The 23351-nt window shown below is 35.0% G+C and overlaps 1 protein-coding gene across 3 annotated transcripts; it reads right to left on the reverse strand.

Annotated features, from left to right (window-relative positions):
• Nucleotides 1-11174: 11174 nt before the first annotated feature.
• On the reverse strand, nucleotides 11175-22982 carry LOC131920734 (UDP-glucuronosyltransferase 2B17-like). Of its 3 annotated transcripts, none has more exons than XM_059275177.1 (6): nucleotides 22256-22982; nucleotides 20826-20974; nucleotides 17359-17490; nucleotides 16544-16631; nucleotides 15556-15775; nucleotides 11175-11451 (listed from the first exon to the last, which is right to left on the reverse strand). In XM_059275177.1, exons 1-6 carry the CDS (start codon nucleotides 22977-22979, stop codon nucleotides 11175-11177), a joined length of 1590 nt encoding a protein of 529 aa, XP_059131160.1. In that variant the 5' UTR covers nucleotides 22980-22982. The 3 variants fall into 3 exon arrangements, with proteins under 3 accessions (XP_059131160.1, XP_059131159.1, XP_059131158.1); XM_059275176.1 differs by having other exon boundaries at nucleotides 22508-22979; XM_059275175.1 differs by having other exon boundaries at nucleotides 20826-20970; nucleotides 22252-22979.
• Between the last annotated feature and the right edge of the window lie 369 nt (nucleotides 22983-23351).

A 23351-nucleotide genomic window follows, 5' to 3' on the forward strand; every position in this document is an offset into this window, starting at 1 on the left:
CTTCTCAACACAGAACACAAGATGCAGTAATTACATAGTTTATAAGTATTTTATAGATACCATTTTTCAAGAGTTTTTGAAAGAATGTTGATTAATGTATTCACTGATATGCAGTTTCTAATATATCTTGACAGTGTACTTAACTAACTTGACTGACAGAATTCCTGGGAAGCAGATAGGCAAGAGCCTCCTCCTACACATGTCCCTAGGGAAAGAGTTACACAGACTTGCCTATATGATATTATATCATAAAGCATCCAGTTGATTTAATTTATCTGCCCACTGTCTTTTATAAGCCCAAGAAGTAGCTGAATAGCTTATTGTCAGAATCTTAGTCCACAAAGGCCTTGAATACTAGATAAGTACATGTATATGTATATTCCCTTCTCTCAAGGAAATGCTATGATCACACTTCCTGAGGTCAGCAATCTCTGTAAGATTGCCCATGCAGGTGTTGGATACTGACATTTGATCTGCCTGTGTTTTCCTGTGTGCCTTGTTTTTCCTATGAAGCTATACATTTTCAAATCACTCTAGGAGGTGTCATCTGGAGAAACTCTTTGATTATAAAAGCTACTTGTACTATTTAATAACTCATCACACTGACCAGTCCTTCACCAAAACCAAATTTTGATATTATAGATGAATTTTGTCCATGATTTGAAGGGGTAGTATCCATCGTTGCAAGCAAGGTCTATAGGAATGTGTGTGAGGAGAACCTATGACAGGAAGACACCCACATCATGGAGAACTGAGAAATTAATTCTTTCTGGAAATCCCCTTACAGATATATACAAATATTTCTTTCTGTAGTGCTTTTACCAGTCAACTGAGCAATGAGAATACTACCAACTCACAAAAATGAACAATAGGAGAGAAGAAAAGAACAATAGATACACAAATAAGAAACACAAGTAATTAAATGACAATAGGATTTATTGAAGTATAAATAACAAGCTTTGATGTTAATATGCCAAATTCTTTTATTAAAATATATGAACTATATAATTCAAACAAACATATAAACATGAGACTCTATATATAAGAAAATTACTTCATAGGTAAGAAAAACTTGCATTGAATATTGGAAAAATAAATATACAAAATGCAAACTTCATTAGTGGATACACTTATAAGTGTCAAAAATATAATTAACTTATAGAGTATAGAATATGACCTCTAAGATCACTGTATATTTACAAAAATGACAGTTTGACAAAGGAAAATCACTGTAATACATACAGATCCAATTATATTCAACAAAACTTGGATGTTAAAAAGAGACTACCTCAGTAAGAGTTGGAGTTCTGAACAACTCACTTCAAATCAATGGGAAGATCACTTAGGCAAAAATTCAGCGTTAGACTTTACTATAAATTAGAATTTACTATGAACTCAACTGGCTAAACGGATAGTTACAGAAAATTTCACTCATCAGGTATAGGATACACATTCCCCTCATCAGCACACTGCCCTGGATTTACCATGAATAGGACCACAGAAACAATTCCCAATAAACTGATACAAATTAAAAGCATAATTTGTGGTCACAGTATAATAAAACCACAATTCAACGTTAGAAACATTGTAAGTTGTAAAAACATAGAATTTAAAAACATTATTTTGTATAAGCGGTGAGCCATAGAATAAACCAAAAATGAAATAAAACAGTTTCTTGAAAACAATGAAGAATGGAAGCACAGCCTACCATACCCTATGGGGTCAGACAGAAGATGAAAAAGTAAAGTTCATAGCACACACGTCTACATTAAACCAGACAATGTTCAAATAAACTCAAATGATTTAATTCAGTTCCCCAGACAAGCAAAAGTAATTAAAACAGAAGAAATTAGAATAAGAATCATTCATGAAAGTCCCTGAAGAAATTGCACCCAAGGGCTGTATTAACAAGTGGAGCTGACAGTAAAAGTATTAGAATAAGCATAATGTAAATCCCAGAGTTGAATGAGTTGTTAATTGAAGACCAGCATATTATGAAGAGAGAAGGATGGATCTAAAGCAAAGAATTAATAAATTCTGGAAATAATAAGAACACTCTTTTTGTATAAGTAATATAATTAAAATGTAATATTTGTGAATGAGTAGATAAAAAATGGATGCAATCAATATGGATCAGATTAGTAGATTTCCTGATTTCTTTAATGAAACTGACATGTAATGTTACCAATAGCTCATTCCTGACTGTTCCAGAAGTCGTCAGTAAAGCAAATAGACGTACTTTAATCTAATACTCTACAAGAATGTCTCTTTGTCCCTAAATAATGTCTTAACATTCTCTTTCAATTTAGGTGATTTATTAAACCTAACTATTTTGTGAATTCATTCAGTGTTGTCTCAATTTATCTCTTCCCAACTTATATCATAGCTTTACTCATTACAGTAGCTCAATTTTTTAAAATGTCATCTAATCAGACCCGTAATTCTTTATTATTACTAGTTCATCTTACGTTGATTTCATTTCTTCTACAGTAATGCTGACTCATTTTCAACACAACTCATCAGTTTAGCTTAAATAATTCAGCAAAATAACACTACTCTTTCTGTACCTAAGAGGAGTAGTATATAAATGTAAAAATTTCCAAAGATATAGATATGCTATTTATATATAATATAAATATATTAAAAAATAAAAATTGAATAGAGCATACTCTTAGAAAAGTATTCAGTTATATTATTAGACATATGCTACTTCAATTAATATTTTTTCTTACATAGTGATTTAATAAGGACAAATATCATTATAATTATAGCACAAAACAACTACTTCTTATGTTTCCTGCTAGACACTTGTGCATATGGAATGATGATATTTAATGGAAACTAGTGGGACTAAAAATATTAATCCCTTTATCTGGCACTGATCTAACTACTGTAGAAAGAGGATCCAACTTACTTTTATTCTCATTTCACATTTGGATATCAGATAAATCACCACTGTTGTGGCCATAAACAACATCCAGCTCTAAACTCACCTTTGTCAAAATTCCTGGATGTTCTCTTGTTCAAATATTTCATTTTCAATAGAACTCCAAGCCTCTTATTTATGATTATCTTAACATGAGGCAATACATAGCTAGCAATATGCTACTATAGTACTAATATTTGCAATGCAAACAAATAAGAATTTTGAAAACATATTAATTGCTATACCAATTTTTAGTTTTCTCTTGTTTTCAAATTTTCTTTGCTAAAAACAAGATGAAGACCTTGACATATTAGTCATTTCCAAAATAGCTGAACATTGTTCTTGGTGAACCTGGAATCTTGAGTGTTTAATTTAAAATATTATAAATTTTACATAAATAATGTAAGAGGAAACTTAACAGTATGTCTCCAAGTCTTATCCTTTAATACTTAATGGTTTCTACATGTGTCAATTCAGAATACTATTAGTTATATGATGTGGTCTTGAAGTAGTTGACTCAATTTCATATGTTTTTAAAATTAAACTCATGGTTCTCTAAGTTTTGTCTCCAATCTCAATGGTAGTTGGTGTTTCTACCTTTAAGAATTATATTTAAATTAAACACATATGCCTGGATTATTAAAGACATAGAATTTTATAAATGAAACAAATCATAAGTAATTTCATTGTTTATATGTTAATTAAATATTTTAAATAAAGTGGAAACAGATGAGTATTCAAAAAAGACTAGATACAAAGAGCACTGGAAAGAATTAGTGAATATTCTGTTTTCTTAGTGGATCTTGTCTGTCTTTGAAATGGGTGTTTCCTAAGTATTCTAGAAGGTGCCCACAAATTGCATAACAGTTATGAGTTTTCTTATTACTTTATACAAGGGGCCTCTTCATTTTTAAACTGATCTCAATTTCTCTTTCTTTCATAATTCACATTGTATGTACTCATTAAGATGGATTGGTTGTTTTTAAATGTCATCATGTGAGACAAATGATCATTGGTTAATTATTACCAGGATACCTCACAATGATTTACCTCATTTCTTCTCCACTGATGGTGCTTCACTGTCACCATGACTCATGATTTAGCTTAATATAATATAAAATAATATAAAAATTACCCTATTTGTACCCATAAGGAAAGTATGCAAATAGAAAACTTCTCAGCAAAGACAGATGCAATTTAAATCAATTTTATATTTTTTTTACATCTTTAATTAGTGTAGCTGGAAGTTTTACTGTGTCCTGCCTGGTCCTGCAGCTGCTCAGATCCAAGTAAACATACAGAGGCTTATATTAATTGTGAACTGGATGGCTTATGGCTTAAGCTTCTTGCTACCTAGCTCTTATAACTTAAATTAACCCATTTCTACTCATCTAGAAATTGCCACGTGGCCATAGCTTACCAGTATTTTCACATCTTGCTTCTCCTACCAGTGGCTCTTAATGTCTACTTCCTCTCCTTTTCCCCTCCCACTTGGATTTTACTGTCTGGCTCCATCCTGCCCTGCCATAGGCCAATGCAGCTTTATTTATAAACCAATCAGAGCAACACATATTCACAGTGTATAGAAAGACATCCCACAGCACTTCCCCTTTTCTGTTTACTCAAAAAGAAAGGTTTTAACTTTAGCCCAGTAAAATTATATATAACAAAACAGTTATCAAGCAAGAATTACAGTTACAATATCTAGCCTATTTATATTTGGAAATTCAAAGAAAATATTCTATTTATCCTATATTTGTGAGTCTAAAGTTTTATATCTAATTTATCTTTTATCATAACCAAGGAAAATTATAACTATCTAGTCTTCAACTACATCAAAGACCTCAAAAGCAATTTCCAAAATTCTGGAAATGACAGAGACAGCTGGCTGCCTAGACAGTCATTCAAAGTTCCTCTGCAATGTTGGGGCATCCATCTTCAGCCTATAGGCCCAGTGTCTTAGTGACTTTTTCCTGTGTCCTGTAGAAATTCTGGCAGTCATCTCTGTGAAGCAGGAATATGAAGAACCATTTCACTCCATTTTAGCAAATTCAGTGGTCATTTTCCTATGAGTCTTGCATGTCCAGTTTATACAACATATTAGCATTTCAGGCAAAAGCAGTTTTTTGCTCAAATGGCTATTTTTGCCAAAAAGAACACAAAGTCCAAATAGAGTGTCTTTGATGCCATCTTTCTTTTTGAAGTAAATCAGTGCTGCCAGAAGCAGACATGTCTCACTGCCCAGAAAGTCTATGTTTTTAAAACACTTTAAATGCCATATTCTGTAGGTCTTTGAAGTGTTTGAAGATTACCCACCTAACTGAAATATACCTTGATATATCTAAAATCTTAACTAACATAACTATAAATTTGATTATCCTAGATGACTATTAATCTGTATTTTAAATGAGCCAGACAAACATAATACCTTAAAGAAGAGTAGAAATATACATATAGTATAACAAAATTAACTTTAAATTTTTATTAATAAACTAAAATCCATAGCAATGTAAAACATTTTAAACAAATTGTGGGTCTTTAAAAGTAGATTCAATAATCTACTCTTTCATCATATCATATTTATATCCTATCCCCCTTTATTCTTTAGAAAGATACTGTCTATGACCAATAACAATTTGTAACCAATCTCTAAACAAAGACAAATATCCATAATCCATTTTTTGGGAATGTGGTTGTAGTGTTCTAGGCTACTTCCTGCTGATAGGGGGCACTGGTAGTCATCCTGCGAAAATCTGAGATAATAGTCAGGTCCTAGGAAGACCAGCTATAACCTTTGTTGATAGGTACCATCTGTAAAGGTTCAGGAGGTCTGGCTTGATCAAATCTGATCCATCTTAATCTAGAACAAATCCATAGCCTCTTGCTTCCTATGGAAACAAAAGCAGAGCCTCCTTTCCAAAGCAATATATCTTTAGATCCAAATTTTGAAGTCAAGATACCTTTAAAATATACATATTGGTTTAACTCAGCAGCCTTTATAATCAAACATCTTTCTGCAGTTAAAAATCCCAAAGACAATATAATCCAGACTCTCTGTGTGATTTCCGTGTTTACCTGGCTTATTTTTTATATTACTTTTACTGTCTCTTTAAAGACTTTTTTTTAAATACTATTTTTATATAACTTTCTACCCTCCTTTTCCTCTCTCTTCCAAGCCTACATGCATTTTTTTTCACATAATGTAAACATTTAAAGTCTTATTCCATCTGAATCTGCCTTATTGTGAATCTGTTGCTTTAAACTGCAATGGAAGCCTTGGCTGCTGACTTTACCTATTTCAGCTTCCCAATATGGCGGTGGTACATTTACCACCAGCTCTGGGAGCCATGTGCACCACCAACTCTTGGAAGCAGTGGGTCTATGCCTCCATCAAAGCAGCGTGTAGCCCAGAAATAATTTTTTGTCTGTACTAGCGAAAGCTAAATCCACTATGCCACATACTGTGCGGCTTGGAGATGCCTCTGTGTACCATGGCGGAAATCCACCATGCTGCTTAGCTCAAGCCCACACACTGTGAACCCACCATAGATTAGCTCACAGTTTGCCTGAGCAACACACTTAGTGCTGCAATCCACAGGAAAACGCAATGGAATTCAGCTACTATCACAAAAGCTACTACTTGGAAAAGTCAAGGACTTCTCCAAAGGTCAAGCCATGGCTTAAGAAGTCTTGGTAATATTTTAGCTTTTGTATATATTAGCTGGTTCCTACAGTGATTTTCTTATAATGCCATGCATGCTTCTTAGAACTTCTAACAGTGTATTTATCTAAAATACCTATCAAGCATCCAAAGCCAAAAGAAACAACACCTGTCTACTAGGTCAGGCAGATAGCTTTATTTCTTATGCTATTTAGGGTGAGACCCTCTTTTCTTATACAACCTTACTAATAGACCCCTAACTTCTTACCTAACCACTTCTAGGAATGTAGATTGAGCACATAGATCTCCTTTTTGATATACTAACCGGTCATTAGCACTCAGTTGACCTCCTCTTTTACCACTCCCATTTTGGGTTGTAACAGAAAGCCTGATGGTGACTGCCTGAGGAAAATTCTTACCTACCTTTATGACCCCAGTAAGAATTCAAGCCTGGTGACCTTGCTCTAGCAGAGGAGCTCTATGGCTTGGGTTTATAATTAAACACTTCAGAGACTTGAGGGGACTTAGAGTTATAAGGAGACAGAGAGGAAGAGAGGAGTGGAGAACTTGAGGATGGAAAACTGAGAGGGATAAGAAGGATTTTGACCAGAGAGAACATGAAGACGAGATGGAAGTTGAGGAAGAGCCATATGGGGAAGTACTAGCTGAGTAAGAACAAGATGAGAAGGGCCTAGGTGAGGCAGAACTAAGATGAGAGAATTAAGATAGAACTTAGAGGAAACAGTAGCTAAAGGTAGAGAGAAATCAGGCAAAAAAGGAGCTAGGCATGAGAATAGACCTGAGCTGTGTAGATAGGATTTTATCTCAGAGGAATATAAAGTAGACAGACAAAGACCTCGGTGTACTTAGATTCATTTCCCTAAAATAATTCTCGCTGTTTGTTGTTTTCCCCTCTGAGCTCTTGGGAAGTATAATATTAAGGCTGGTCTTTTTAATATTATACAAGAATTTAGGAAGCTGTTTTTCCTCTATTTTAGAATCTGGTTTGTGGGGTTTTTTTTTGTTGTTGTTGTTTTTTAAGCTTTCTCAGGTTTTTTCATGGAAATTCTTGCTTCTACATCTGGACACCAAATTAGTAAGGATAAGTATCCACCACATCTCATTCTCTAAATAATTTCCTATTCTGGTTCCTGTTTGACAGGATCGTGATGGAAACTAATGGCTTGCCACCATTGACTCATTTATTCAACATTGACCTAATTATTTCAGAAATTAAACAACAGCTATGCTAATATATCAATTGTAATTGTGTATCTGGTTAGCTCATGAATAACTGCTAGTGTTGTTTCAATATGATGTCCAACTCTATATTCATCTTTCTAAGAATGTCTGTATATTATACTCCTTTTTTTTAAAGGCATGCACCACACTGCCGAGCTCTTATATTCTTTTTTTTTCAAGCACTTCATTTCTAAAAATACTCCATGTCTCTTTCTTATGGTATATTACCATGCACCAGTACCTAAGTAGTAATGGTGCTAGAGCACTAGAGTAGTTGTGTAATATCTTTTCTGAAAAAGTCTCTTGACTTCAAATAGAGTGACCTTTTGCTAGATCTTACAAGCAAGTTAATAATATGGGTTAATCTAATTGAATTGTTGGCCAAAGTGGCCTCATGTTGCCAAAACAACTCAGATTGTGTCCAGGGCTATTCGTTTTTCTCCACAAACTGATAGTAATTCCTGTTGCTGGAGATAGTGCCTATATATCTCATGGAACACGAAAAAGGTGAGATGGTGCCTACCTAGAGCCTTCACCCCTATTGGCTAGTGTTCATGGTACTGGGAGGCACTCTAAATGCTACCATAGGAGAAAGGTAACCAACAATATAGTTACAAACTTTGTGATTTACATTGTTGAGTTACCTACGTAAAACACTGGTACAATCATGTTACAGACATTGAGTTAGCAACTAACCAGTCTCTGATGGGATTGAAGGCCTCCTCCATGAGGTAGATTTTTTGTCTGACACTTCTTGGGTCAAAAACTTGAGACTCTATAGGGCCTAGGGAAAACCAAAATACTATTGTGCAAAATTAACGTAGCAATAAAATGACTCCAAATGATATTCTGCTATACCCCTAGATCAGTGTCTCATTCAGCCATCAGTGGAGATGCTTTGTCTTGCAGTGTAGGGGAGCTAATACAGGGATACAAAACTGAACAATGTATAGAGAATGAGAGACTTCGCAAAACTCAGTCCTAAATGGGATGTCATCATCAAACCACTACCCTCAGGGATCAGGGAACACGTTGGAAGAGGAGGCAGAAGAATGTAAGAGTCGGGAAAGATAGATGACATTAAGTAAAAAGTTTCTTCAAGATACAACAGGACCAACACATATATGAATTCACAAAGACTTATGTAGCATGTACAAGACTTGCACATGTTCAAGCCAATGGGGTCAAAGTATGAGAGGGCGTCACAAGCTCTCATGTCTAAACAAGAACCTATTAACCATTAACAAGTGGTGAAAAGAAAATTGTTTTTTTTTCCCAATGGAATCTCATAGGATATATAAACCACATTTAAGTATAAGCCTAATGTCTAGCTGTAGATGGCTGACACAAAACAAACCCAATAATATTTTTGTAAATTTATGACTCATATTGCTGTGTTTGGGCATTTTTTTTGTCTTACTAGTCTTTCGCTCATACATTAGGATTTCTGATTCTGTGTTTTTAAGGACTTTATGTGTATGTTTCTCGTGCTATTTGTTGATAACTTTTTAAATTTAATAATCCATGGAACTGGTTGGGTGAGTAGGGATGATCTTGGAGATGAGAAAAGAGAAATGGTGATACGAATATACTGCATGAATTTGAACAAAAAAGGAAAAAAGTGTACCTTGATATTATTTAGAACTTTGTACTCAATCTGCTGTCCTCCTGTGTGCTTAGCCTGTTTGTTTAACCTGCCACTAAGAAAACAATGACACCAACCTCATTATGCCTTCCAATCACAACCTTTCACAACCTAAGATAAATATGTAGCCTTAAAGTATGTGCTATGCCATGCCTATGATCCATAGTAATATGTGAGTGCATATATATGTGGTGGTAATAATTTTTGCAAACAGAAACCAGACTTACATGACCCTTAAGTGACAAAAGTATAAATTTTGAGGGCAGCACATGAACATAAGTTGATAATATCCATGTGTTGCTTTGGGTGCTGTTTTAGGTCAGGTGGTGTCAGTAAAGTAACTTCTTCCCTTGTGAAACTTCAAAAAAGATTTCTGTAAAAGTATCTCTACTCCTTTTCCACACAATTTGTTTTCTATTTTGTTCAGTAAATATAGAAGAAAGTCCTTTGTTAGAGACAAGTAGGAAATATGGACAGGTAACAGGGGCAGACACAGATTATACATAAAACAACAAGCTATACAGCACAAAATATAGACACATTGAAAACATGGGGAGAGATGTGGAAAAATCAAATTTAGGTTTACTCTTCTAAACTGCTAGAAGAAGAAGTCTTTCTCTTTCTGTTTAATGTAATATCAACACAGCTATTGTCTATGGTACTCGACTTAAAACATTTTGGATGCTAACAAATGCAGTTTTAAATAATATAATATGCCTTATCAATTTCTATTTTCTCTTAATTTCAAAATTTTATTTTGCTAAATATTGAAACATACTAATGTTTCTACATTATCTATAGCTTAATGTTGATCGTTATCATAGGGAGCACTAGAATAATTTAAAGTATTAAATAACTATTTAAAAATTTAGGACAATACTTCCTATTAGCATCTGAATTATTTATTTTAAGTTCTTTTTATTGACAGTCAGACCAAGAGCATTCTTCAGCTCCAAAAATTATGTTCATCCCCAACATCAGGCAAATCCCACAAAGATATATCAACATTAGACGAGGTTCAGAGTAACCTTGAAGTGTTTATTCCTGGCAGAGCATGGTAGTTATTTTAGACCTAATTTGTTGATTATTTCAATTAATACATCTGGACGATGGTCAAGGGCATGGAAACCTCCAACATGTGGCCTGGGTTGCCATTACTGTTGGGAGAGGAAGGGATAGGATGGAGAACTGTCTAACCAAATACAAAATGGAGTCAGAACAGCTGTCTTTTTCTTATAGAGTTGGGTTCAGTGTATTCTAAATTCTCTTCCCTCTACTTTGCTGGTTTAAAAAAATCTGCTTTATCACATTTTAAACAGATCATATTCTTGTTTTCTTTGACAGACATTGAATGTCCATTTCTTTCATTTTACTTAAAAAAATTATATATCTGCAAATTCACAGTTATACGTCAGGCCCTCTATTTTTCTCTAGTAAACAGGTTGATGTTTCTGTGATTGTCATTATTCTCAGGATTATTACATCAATAAATAAGTATGAAATATAATTATGTGAGAAAATACAGATTTGGAATTGTTAATCTTTTAAGTTTTAAGCTGTAAAATATACAGATAAACTAAGTAGCCCAGTATCTTCTAAATCAAGAAGGATAATCTTGCTGAACCTGAAACAGTGTTAGAATTGAATGGAATAGTCTTCCCCATCATGGCTGTAGATATTATCCATGTTATTAAAGAGCTCTATTCTCTTTTTTTCTTTCCTGTCTTTACAAACAATCGGTAAACAATCAAGCAACATTTTACAACAAGGAAAGCCATGGCTGCCACACAGGCGAGTAGGAATCCAACCACATCTAGAGAGTGGTACTGGTACCAGGTGAGGTTAAAGGCAAGTGGCTTCAGGTGCTTGGCTCCTTTGTTGCGTATGACAAACTCAATCCAGAAGACTGCTCTGTCCAGGGGCTTCATAGGCTGGTCATGGTGAATGGTTGATAACCACATAGCTTTCTCTTTATAGCTAAAGGAAAATAAAATGGAAATTAACTTAGAGAACAAATTAAAAACAAACATGTTTGTTTTTTCACAGGTAGTAAAGATTACATTAACTGTAGAAGGAAAATAAATTATTTTTTTCACTCAATATTAAAGAAGGCTTATCATTCAGACCAAAAATGTGCACAAAATATTGAACACTGATGAAAAAGAAAAGAACAAATATTTGTTAGCAACAGAGTGGACCACTAAAGTCCTAAGTACAAACAGAAAAATAAATAGAACTGAGCTATCTTTTGGGTGTATGAAACTTGAGTTATCTGGTAAGTAATTATTAGTTTCACAGGTGTGTAAAGTTCATGCCAGTATCACAGTTTAGAGACAGGAGACAAATCTCTGTCAATTTATTTATGGTGCCTATGCAGGCAAAGAAGAGAGAGAATTGGAATTGTTTTGGACTTTGTATTGACCATTTATCAGCAATTAATTATAACTATCAGTGTGGGTAGCTTGTTTTACTTAACGACCCTGATTGTTCGTTCCTGCCCTTCATATACCTTGCTGCGAATTTGATCCCATTGTTAAATTATTGTCCAGTAGAATTTTTTCCCTTTTGCAGATGAAGACATGGCTAATCCAGCCTGAATTCTGATGTGTGCTGTAGCATAATACAGTAGAATGGCAGTGGAGGTAACATCCTTCCCTGCTATTGTAAATATCATAGTGAGAAGACTGCTTCTCATGTGAGAATGCTTATCTTAATAAGTTTTATAACATAATACATTATTTTTCAAATAAAATAAAACAACCCATGTTTCAGAAAGTAGTGGTTTAAATTACCTGTATCTCCTAAAATCCTAGAAATGATGTTTATAAGTGTGTGTTTTTTATCACCTCTATACAAACAAATGTGTTCTCTTTTTATTTAAAGTCAGTAAAGAAAAGGAAAAATATACAGAATATTTCTGTTGAGAAGACAGATGATATAATACAATTAATATTGGTGTATATACTGAAGATTTGAATGGTGAATTTTTGTACTTTAGATAGGTTAGGTTTTAAATAAATGTTTTCCAAGTTATAATTTTGAGAGGAAACTATTATTATTATTATTATTATTATTATTATTATTATTATTATCCAAAATAAGACAAACACAGCCCTGACTCCTAAGGATCTGCCCAGATTTAAAAAGCAGCCTCATCTCCCCTACTGGTGTTAAATGGGTCAAACCAAAAGCCCCAGTTCTTTGCCATTTGTCAGCAATGGAGTCAAAATATTTGCTCAAAATCCTTGGGGAGCATTAACTACTATTAAAATGAGAGCTTGATTATGTCCAGTTGGTTAGCAATGAAAGTCATTATAGAAGAATTTTTTAAAAATCAAAGAATTATATGCAAAAGAAGTATTTTTTATCATTTTGCTTCACTAAAATAAAGTTTTAAAAATATGAAATCATCCTAAAGAAAAGGTTCTATACTCTAAATTTCCACAATTTATTTATTTATTTTTAAGGTTTATTTTATTAATGTTTCTGAATATTTTGTATGCATTAATGTTATATTCACTATGTGAATGCCTGTTGTGCCTGGAGACAAGAAGAGGGAATCCAATCTTCTGTAAATGGGATTATGTAAGCCAGTGAAGAATCATGTGGGTGCTGGAGACTGAGGCCAGGTCTTCAGCCACAACAGCAATTTTTTTTTGGATTTTTTTTTTTTTTTTTTTTTTTTTTTTTGGTTTTTCGAGACAGGGTTTCTCTGCGTAGCTTTGCGCCTTTCCTGGGACTCACTTGGTAGCCCAGGCTGGCCTGGAACTCACAGAGATCTGCCTGGCTCTGCCTCCCAAGTGCTGGGATTAAAGGCGTGCGCCACCACCGCCCGGCTTGGATTTTTTTAAAAATTTATTTTATAATTTAATTTAATTTAATTTAATTTATGTATCAGACACACGGATTCCCCTATCCTCCCCGCTCCAGCTCTTCCCCCCCACCCCTTCCCCCCAGCCCACCCCAGATTCCCATCTCCTCCAGGGCAAAGATTCCCCTGGGGATTCAGCTCAACCTGGTAGATTCAGTCCAGGCAGGTCCAGTCCCCTCCTCCCAGGCTAAGTGAAGTGTCCCTGCATAAGCCCCAGGTTCCAAACAGCCAGCTCATCCACTAAGGACAGATCCAGGTCCCACTGCCTGGGTGCCTCCCAAACAGTTCAAGCTAATCAACTGTCTCACTTATCCAGAGGGCCTGATCCAGTTGGGGGCTCCTTAGCTATTGGTTCATAGTTCATGTGTTTCCACTAGTTTGACTATTTGTTGCTGTGCTTTTTTTCAATCATGGTCTCAACAATTCTTGCTCATACAATCCCTCCTCTTTCTCGCTGATTGGACTCCTGGAGCTCCACCTGGGGCCTGGCCGTGGATCTCTACATCCGCTTCCATCAGTCATTGGATGAGAGTTCTAGCACGACATTTAGGGTGTTTGGCCATTTGATCACCAGAGTAGATCAGTTCGGGCTTTCTCTCTACCATTGCAAGTAGTCTATTGTGGAGGTATCTTTGCTTCTTCTAAGCTCTCTTTCCCTTGACCCTTGCCTTTCATTACCACCCCCCCACCCCCCCCACCCCCCGCCGCCGTCCAGTTTGCTCATATAGATCTCATCCATTTCTCTGTCGTTGGGCAATCCCTATGTCTTTCTTAGGGTCCTGTTTTCGAGGTAGCCTCCCTGGAGTTGTGAGTAGCAGTCTAGTCATCCTGTGTTTTACATCTAGTATCTTCCTATGAGTGAGATATCACCTTACACCTGTCAGAATGGCTAAGATAAAAAACATTGAAGACAGCTTATGCTGTAGAGGATGTAAAAGAAGGGGAACTCTCCTCCACTGTTGGTGGGAATGCAAGCTTGTACAACCACTTTGGAAATCAATATGGCGCTTTCTTAGAAAATTGGGCCTGGCGGTGGTGGCGCACGCCTTTAATCCCAGCACTCGGGAGGCAGAGCCAGGTGGATCTCTGTGAGTTCGAGGCCAGCCTGGACTACCAAGTGAGTTCTAGGAAAGGCGCAAAGCTACACAGAGAAACCCTGTCTCGAAAAAACCAAAAAAAAAAAAAAAAAAAAAAAGAAAAAAGAAAATTGGGATCAATCTCCCCCAAGATCCAGCTATACCACTCTTGGGCATATACCCAAGGAATGCTCAATCATACCACAAGGACACATGCTCAGCTATGTTCATAGCAACATTATTTGTAATAGCCAGAACCTGGAAACAACCTAGATGTCCTTCAACTGAAGAATGGATAAATAAAATGTGGTACATATACACAATGGACAACTACTCAGAAGAAAAAAAAAATGACATCATGAGGTTTGCAGGCAAATGGATGGATCTAGAAAAAATCATCCTGAGTGAGGTAACCCAGACTCAGAAAGACAAAGATGGTATGTACTCACAACAGCAATTTTTTAAACACTGAGCCATATGTCAAGCTCTGAATGTTTACACTAATCTCTCTACTGAGGTCTAATGCTAAAAATCATAGGTGAGGTAAAAGACTCAGATTTCCATTTTACATTAATGCTTCTCATCATCAGTGTTTTCCCAATTTGTCCTTATAAAATTTTCCTTGACAGTTTTAGTGATTATTTGCATTACACTTATGAGTTATTTCAAATTTTTTACTATACTTCAAAATCTGGCAATAATTTTCCACTGAAAGAAGTAAAAGGGAAATTGTTCAGGGTGGTAGTACATGATTATAATCTTAGCACTCTGAAGATGAAACAAGAAAATTGAAATTTTAAAAACATATCTCATCTCTATATGTAGTCAGGCTCACCTAGTGAAAAACCCAGAAAACAACAAAAGTAATTCCACTGTGACAATCATACTGGTTTATCTTTGCCATATTTATTTTTTCTTTACTCTTATAACTGCACCTTTGTCACTCAACAAATAGCTAAGAAATAAATACTAAATAATGAATGTATAAATGAATAGGTAACTAAGTCAAATGAGATAAAGATAAAGACAGAGCTCACTGGTAAAACACACACCTCTTTTGTGCAAAATCCTGTTCAAAGGTAGGACAAATAAATCAATAGATACATAAGTAAATATGGAAGAGGTTACACTCACACAGGATTGTTAATGACTGCCTTCAGTGCATTATGCAAATCTGAACTGGACATCGTGCTGAATTCCAACCCAACAGCCGCTCCTTTGGCTTTCATGTGAGCAACGTTATCACGTTGTTCCCCAAATAAAGGGATGCCAACCATGGGGATCCCATGATGGATCGCCTCATAGACCCCATTGGCTCCACCATGAGTTACAAAAGCTTTGGTTTTGGGATGACCTAGAATCAAATGAAAGACAGTAAATACCCTAAGAAAGCATAAAACAGAACATAGAAAGTGGAGGGACTTTCTGTAAGTATTATGTCTTGTAACTGCATTTAAATTGTTTTTATATATCAGAGCAACAAGCACCTAAGTTTACATATAACACAATGGAAGATCACATAGCAGCTGTTGCATGTGACCTAGGATTTAAAAAAAGAAAACCTGATTGTTAACTGAACACACTGAAATCATTTAATAAGTAAAATAAAGCACTGTGAGAGGAGTCCAAGGACGTGTCAGAACTAGTTCTTCTACAGAAACAGTGGATCCACTCAATCAAGCATAAGAGTGTTTAAGAGAATCAGGAGAGTGTATGTGATTCACAGGAAGTCTTCATGATAAAGACTGTGAATCTTTAACCACTTACAATAGAGTATCCAATAATAAAACAGAATGAAGAATGTTTCTTAATGGTGTTTGGGAAAACTTTACTTCATTCAGAAAAAAAAATGTGATAACCGAACTAGAGAAAAAGAGTTAAACTCAAGTAATTATAGAAAATTCTCTTTGCGGAGCAGTTACAATTAAAGTATATACCTTACTTCTGGTCAGAAATAGTATTATAATAAAAAATGTATGTTATATTCCCATTAAAACTCAAAAGACATTTAAACAGTGATATTCCTTTGAATTTTCCATGACTAAAATCTCAGTTGTTTTTTGTTGTGCTATCTATCTATGAGAGATTGCCTTTCACTCATTATTAAGTGTTCCATCCTTACCCAGAAGGTCGTTCTGGGGGATCCACTTGTACACATGAGTATTTGGTCCTAAATTTTTTGGTTTCTTGCCCTCAAATCTCCATAGAACCTGTTAGTTGTAAGAAAATGCTTTATTACAGGAGTCAGGGTTTTAAATGTAGTATTTAAAATTTAGAGATTGTATAACTAAATACCTTTCATAGAACAGATGAGGAAACTGAAGAAGAAAAATTGAGTAGTGAGAATTATATATTTATATATATATGCAACAAACAGTATGTGCTTATTTTCATAATTATTCAGGTTGAATGTAATCGTGATTTCTCAAATATGTTAGACAAATGAGATAATTAGTGTTTAGTGGTTATATTTAAGATATTGTTTTGTCTCCAAAATTCTATTGTAATGAAGTGTAACAAATTACCAATGATTCATATTTTGCATATATTTACTACAATAGCTATGATGAAGAAACTGTGTTTACATGAGATGTCTAAAGTTTATGCTACATTAAAATCTTTCAATACATATTAATGTTATTATGCTAGTGCAGTTATTAAGTAAAGTTTACCTCCTCCGTGAATTATCTTTAGCATGTACAGAATCCTCAGGTAATTTTCAAAAAAAAGGAGCAAGTGACTTGGCAGAATACTTTGTTCTCTGTACTCCTGCTAGTATTATTTCCAGAACACCATAGATTCTCACTTCTAAACAAGTTAATGTAATTTAGAGTATAATATTTTTTACCTGTCACATATTAAGTTTCTGCAATTAGATCATCTAAAACTTTACAGAATGAGTCCATAGTGGGCTCCCATGTGGACATATGGCCTCACCTTTTGTGGAATTTGTGCAAGGGCTGATGCAATTGCCATGGCCTTTTCTTCTGTCATGTTACTGACCATTGACCCCAGAGAAAACACCACAATACCATGTTCTCCAGAACTCTGGACAAAGTCTTCTATTTCCTGTGAAGACAGAATTTGTTTCAGTATCAAATAACGATAGCAGGGAAAGGACTATGGAGAAAATGCCATGAAAATACTGGGATTAAAAGTCAAATGTTATTAGGAATTATTAGGTACATCAAAGGTAACACCAAATTTTCCATCTTGCATACTTTGTAGTTTTCACACAGCAGTGTTAAATATATTTATACATTTGTGCAACAAGAAATGTACAAACTAAACCTTTAGGCACAAAATTTATCATAGGAGGTATTCGAAAAATTAAAACAGCAATTTATATGTATCTTTCACTCTATGAAATGTGTGATTTTAGAAGTGTGTTTTGATGATGTACCCTTAATCAAAGATGAGTCCTGCTCTCTTGGGGAAAGGCCTCCACACAGGAGTGTGTGGCATTGGAAAGGATATGGAGCAGGGAGAAATTTGATCTTCACATAGTCATCTAGACCAACTAAGTTAATCCTGGATATTACTGATGTGTCACCATTAGATCACCTTCACTGACCTACAAGGCTACCCATCCACCATGCTGCCAGGGGACTGCTTGGTGTTCTGAGACCACAGGCCCAGGAAGGGTACTAAAAATAAGTTTGCCTGTATACCTATCAACAACCCTAACAATCAAGTCATCCAGGAATTGCAACAGGTCCCGCACCCCTAGCCCCAGATAGAGACCAGCAGCCTACCCTACACCACAACCATCTCTGCCTGAAGAAAGTATCACATTCTGTACTCTGCCTCAAGGATTACCCACGCAGAAGTGACCCCAACCCCTGATAAACAAGGGTCATCTTTAAACCCCAGTGAGCCCTTCACAGATACCTGAAAACCAGCAGTAAGAACCTTCTAACTCTATGGATATGTTGTTTCTGGACTTGGAAGTTGTACCAATCCCTGGCTGAGCTGGGACTACTTCAGATATACCATGAATATTTGGACAGCTAAAGTTAGACCTGAGTATATGCTATTATGTGAATGGGAAGGTGAGGGTGGATTTTGTGAGTAGATGATGGAAACAGGTGAGTATGATCAAAATACACTGTATGATATTTCTAAAGAATAATAAAGATATTATTCTAAAACTATGATTTTATCCTTTATATTCATTTTATAATTAATTTCATATATACCTCCTATCATTCTTAAATCAATGTTACCAAGGACTGTTAGGAAGAATAATTCTAATGTTGTGTGTATAAATACAAGTTATTTCATCTAAACTCTCACTTAGCTCATTTTGTGTTTTCTGAGATTCTTAGTACAATTATAAAGGTATTATATACACATATGTAAGTTATATGATAATTTATAAAGTTGTATATAATTAGGATAATTCCAGTGTTTACTTCACAATAACTGATGTACACAGTGACTGCAAATTCTGATTACTTTGTATGGATTTAAGTGAACATACTATATACTAATAGAGATACCCATTCTTAAGACCCATTACTTGACTTCCAAGTTTTGAATTATGATCTAGAAAGGAAGGGCAATAATCTGAGCATTTGAAAAGTACTGAGTAGCAAATACTTGTGGAAAAGGCAGAAATATTTCACACAGAATATGACTCCACAATAGCTGACAGGGAACCAAATATTGTTTATGAAAAATAATAACAGTATTGTTACTAATTATTGCTAAAGATTGTGACTCATTGTTTTGTCTTCTTTCCATACTTTTTTCTCAATGATGGTAACACTGTATGTTTCCCTTTATTGAAACTGAGAAATACTCCAGGTAACAGAATATTTCCTGCACCAAGTAATATAATATTGAGTCAACCTTTGACTTTGAAAAGTTATTATGGATAATCTTAATAATTCAATTGAAGAGTAGTATTTGGTTTTGTTAAATAAAGGGATATAATTCTATTTTCAGGAGGAATTCTTTTATAAATTAAATTTAGTGATTGTCTTCAATGAAAATAAGAATTATTAGGTTTTCACATGCAATGCTTATTTTCTCTGTGTTTAATTTTCTAGTCAGCTGTGATGTCAAGAGCCACGCTCCTCAAGAAATCTTTAGTGCAGTGAATCTCAACCCGTGAGTCACGAGATCATTTGAGATTGCCTAAGACTATCAGAAAACACACATTTCCAGTGGTCTTAGTAACTGAGATGCACTCTTCAATCAATCTCCAGGCAGGTCTGCCCACATGCAGATATGCCCACATGTAAGTGCAACTATATTAAAGGGTCTCAGCCTTAGGAAGGCTGAGAACCACTGTCTCCTGTAGGCATTGCATAAGACCTTAAAAATATACACCAATGACATAATCTTCCAATTTGTATCCAAAACTGAGATCTCAAGTGATGAACGCTTTAAACGATAGAGTGAAAGCCAGAAGTATTAATTTTGCCCAAAGTATTACTGAGACCATTCCTAGTATTGTGGAATGTATTTTTTGTTTGAGCTAAAATACTGGTGAACAACATTCCATCTCCATCTTACTGTCTAGATGTGTACATTTACTTTAAAAAATCTGTAATCTATTCGTTCTATGGTTATATTTGAAAATATAATCTTAATATTGTGGCATAATTTTTCCTACTCAGCAAGATACTTAAAGTGTCTTCACATACATTAGATAATTACTAACATTAACAATCACTATAATTTGAAGATTAATTGCCCCCCACAGGCTCAGTGCTGAAGGATTTGGTCTCTAGATAGCTGTACTGTTTCGGGAGTTTCTGAAAACTTTAAGAGGAAAGTCTAAATAGAGGAAATATATAATTACGGGTGTGTCTTGGGGGCAGTATATTGCTCAACCGAACTCTACTTCCTGTCTTCTATGGAATGTGTAGCTTCTCTCATATTTCAGGTGTTATCTAACACAGTCTCAGAGTTCATAGACTCTGAGACGTTCTGTGATTCCAACTTCTCATAGCATTGTAATCCTTTCTTTAAAAGCAGTTTTCACAAAGGTTTTATTAAGTTATAAATCTTTGTCTTTCCTAAGGAGCTTTATAATAGGGGTGGTGGCAGAGACCATGTCTATGCTGTCTATCCATACTTTGAATATTTATTTTGTAGTATTCTAACTACTTCACAGTTTTTTAATTGATGAGCTATACTCTCTGACATGATGAATTTAACTGATTTAATCTTGCTAACTGGTCCTGTATATTTCCAAGGTCTCTCATGTTGTTCCCTAATTGTGGAAATACAGAAACACGTGACCCGGTAAAAAAAAATTTATCCTTTTTATTGGCAAGACTGAATACCTCACTTCCTACATCTTTTTCACTGAGAGAGCTGAAGGAATGGTGTAGAACCATTTCCACTGAAAACATAACCATACAAATGTGAACAAAAAGGCATTTATTTACCTTGGGCAAGGGTTTGGCAGGTTTGCAGTGATGTCCACCAATAAAAACAACATTTGGTAAGACAGGGCGAGGAAACTCCAAATCCCAGTAAGACCTAATAAGCCACATCTCTGTTTTCTTCATCATTGCAGCTAACGTAGTAGGTCTTCCTACATAAAGAAAAATGTAGTGGTCAGGGAAGGGAAGGGATGAGAGAAAATGGTAAGGTTGTCTTCACAATATACTAAGATTTCCCAAAAAGTGTTTGAATAATTTGTGCTCAATTATGTAGAAAATATGCATTTATAAACAAAGTATTTATTCAAGTACCATGTAATTTTGTGTGTAATTTATCTGTGGCTTACACAATAAGTTAACATGTATGCTGTAGGCAAACAGAGGAAATTCTATGTCCATAGCTACCTCAGTAAAGAACCATCATAAAGACTCATTAAGACTCCATATAGTTAAGCCTGCACTTCCTTCCTCCCTAAAGATTTGAATGTATTCGGGGAAATATATAAACAAATACTCAAGCTCCAGAAAAAATAATCCCATCACAGCCATAGACACAACTTGAAACTTGACCCAGCAATTCTCACCCTGTTTGTGAAACATAAGCAGCTGCTCCTTGTTCTTGGTTTTCAAAGTGATTTCTGAATTTGATGCCTGGCTGAATTCATGATCTCCCACTTCCACTTCTCCTTTATAGTAAGAACTTACTAGTTCTTAATATAATTCTACTTATATATCAAGAACTTAATAGTATTTATTTATTATATAAATATAGTCATGACATCTAGAAAATGTACATAAATTATGAGAATAGAAATTTATACTCACCATTAATGGGGGCTTATATTTATTAATGAAGAAACTTGACTTTAAACAAATGACAAGGAAATTCATATGTAGCCATGCTTTAGGAGTTTTAATATACTGAATGGTTACACAGAAAGGAAACTTGTGAAGGAATACAGAGTCATTAGAAACTTCAAATTAAATGTTTTGAGTCTATGGTTAAACAGACTGTCATGCAGTAGGGAGTAAATCCTTTAGGACATATACACAATTTTTAAATAAAGAAAAAATTATCTACCTAACACCATCAATAGACTATAAATTTATGCCATTCCCTATTCTACACATGTTAAGCTTATTTTCTTTATAAATGAGAAAGAATTGAGGAAAAGAAATAGGCAATGGCTTATAGTAACCCTGGAATCTTTGCTTGGTAATCACATGACCTCCTTGAATGTCCTGTGTCAATTGTGTACTAAATGATTCTCTCTGACCAATGACCTGACTGCCTACTGTTTGTGAAGATGCAGTTTTACAAATCATTTATCAATTGCACCTTTAAACGACAAATGCATCTTATTTTAGATGCATATGACAATAGATAAATGCAATGAAACAGCCCCCACCTAGAGATAAAAAAGTTAACTTACCCAAAATTTCAGTGTAAAACAGACCCCATTTCTGTTCATTAAATGGCTGGAACCAAAAGTCAAAATAAAGCATGCACATCATATTTTCCACCCTCTCCATAAATGTCATTTGACCACTTAATCCTGACAAAATAATAGGTACATAAGAGGGAGGGAAAAGAAGTCCCCCACTAGTCTTTTCTATTGCATAGCCAGGAAAATAGCGAATGCTGTACACAAAGGGTATTTGGAGTATTTCAGCTATCAGCTCACCACAGGGACCGTGTGGATCTGAAAGAAGGACATCAAACTTTGATTCATGCAGTTTTGTCAGAAGCTGTTTGTTCAAAACAGCTTCTTTACACAGATTTAGCCACAGATCAGAATATTGCCTATACACTTCATCCAGCGATGGAAAATATCTCAGGCATGTATCTCGTGGTACTTCATTCATCCAGCCAATGACCCACTGTGTATAAAAAATTTCCAGATCATCTTTACTAATAGATGTAGGAAAAGTTTCAAACTTCAGGCTAGGTGATTTTAGGGGATCAAGAAAGATGGAAGATGAGGGTCTCAGAACTGTCACTTCATGACCCCTCTGTGCAAGTTCATCCAGTATTATCTTCAGATTCATCCAATGACTGAATTCCATCGGCCATACCAACACCTTCCCACAATTCCCAGGTTTCAAGTAACAACTCATCTGCAGGAGCAGCAGAACTGACATCCACTTCACAGGCATCCTGGGAAGTCATAAGGCTCCTGTTCATGTAATGTTCTCCTTAGTTATAACCTGGAGATATAGAGTTCTTTGTGTTTATATCTGAGTGAAAATTAAACTGTAAGTTAAAATATAACTTGGGTTGAGCAATGTTGACATAGTAAATGATTAGGCATATATTGACTGAAGTTATACATTAAGTTAGTTAATGTATACATTAGTGTGTTTAATGTATATTTTGCAATGAAGTGTGTTCACATAGTGTTGTGTAGGAAACTTCTTTCTTTGAGAAGATTCAGGACAAACACATGTGTATCTCTTCACCCCAGAAAAGGAATCCACCAGAGATTATAGTCATGTTAGCACCAAAGTCCAACTTGCAGAATCAATGAG

Source organism: Peromyscus eremicus, chromosome 10, assembly GCF_949786415.1.
Source record: "Peromyscus eremicus chromosome 10, PerEre_H2_v1, whole genome shotgun sequence".
NCBI classification, from domain to species: Eukaryota; Metazoa; Chordata; class Mammalia; order Rodentia; family Cricetidae; genus Peromyscus; species Peromyscus eremicus.

Excerpts from the sequence above, each read along its gene's own strand:
- LOC131920734 (XM_059275177.1), bottom strand. The coding sequence starts at position 22,979 with ATGCCTGTGAAGTGGATGTCAGTTCTGCTGCTCCTGCAGATGAGTTGT. Across the intron at positions 20,975-22,255 it reads GTTTTACACTGAAATTTTGG|GAAGACCTACTACGTTAGCT; the intron begins GTAAGTTAACTT and ends TTCTTTATGTAG. Across the intron at positions 11,452-15,555 it reads GCAGTCATTAACAATCCTGT|CTATAAAGAGAAAGCTATGT; the intron begins GTGAGTGTAACC and ends ATTTTCCTTTAG.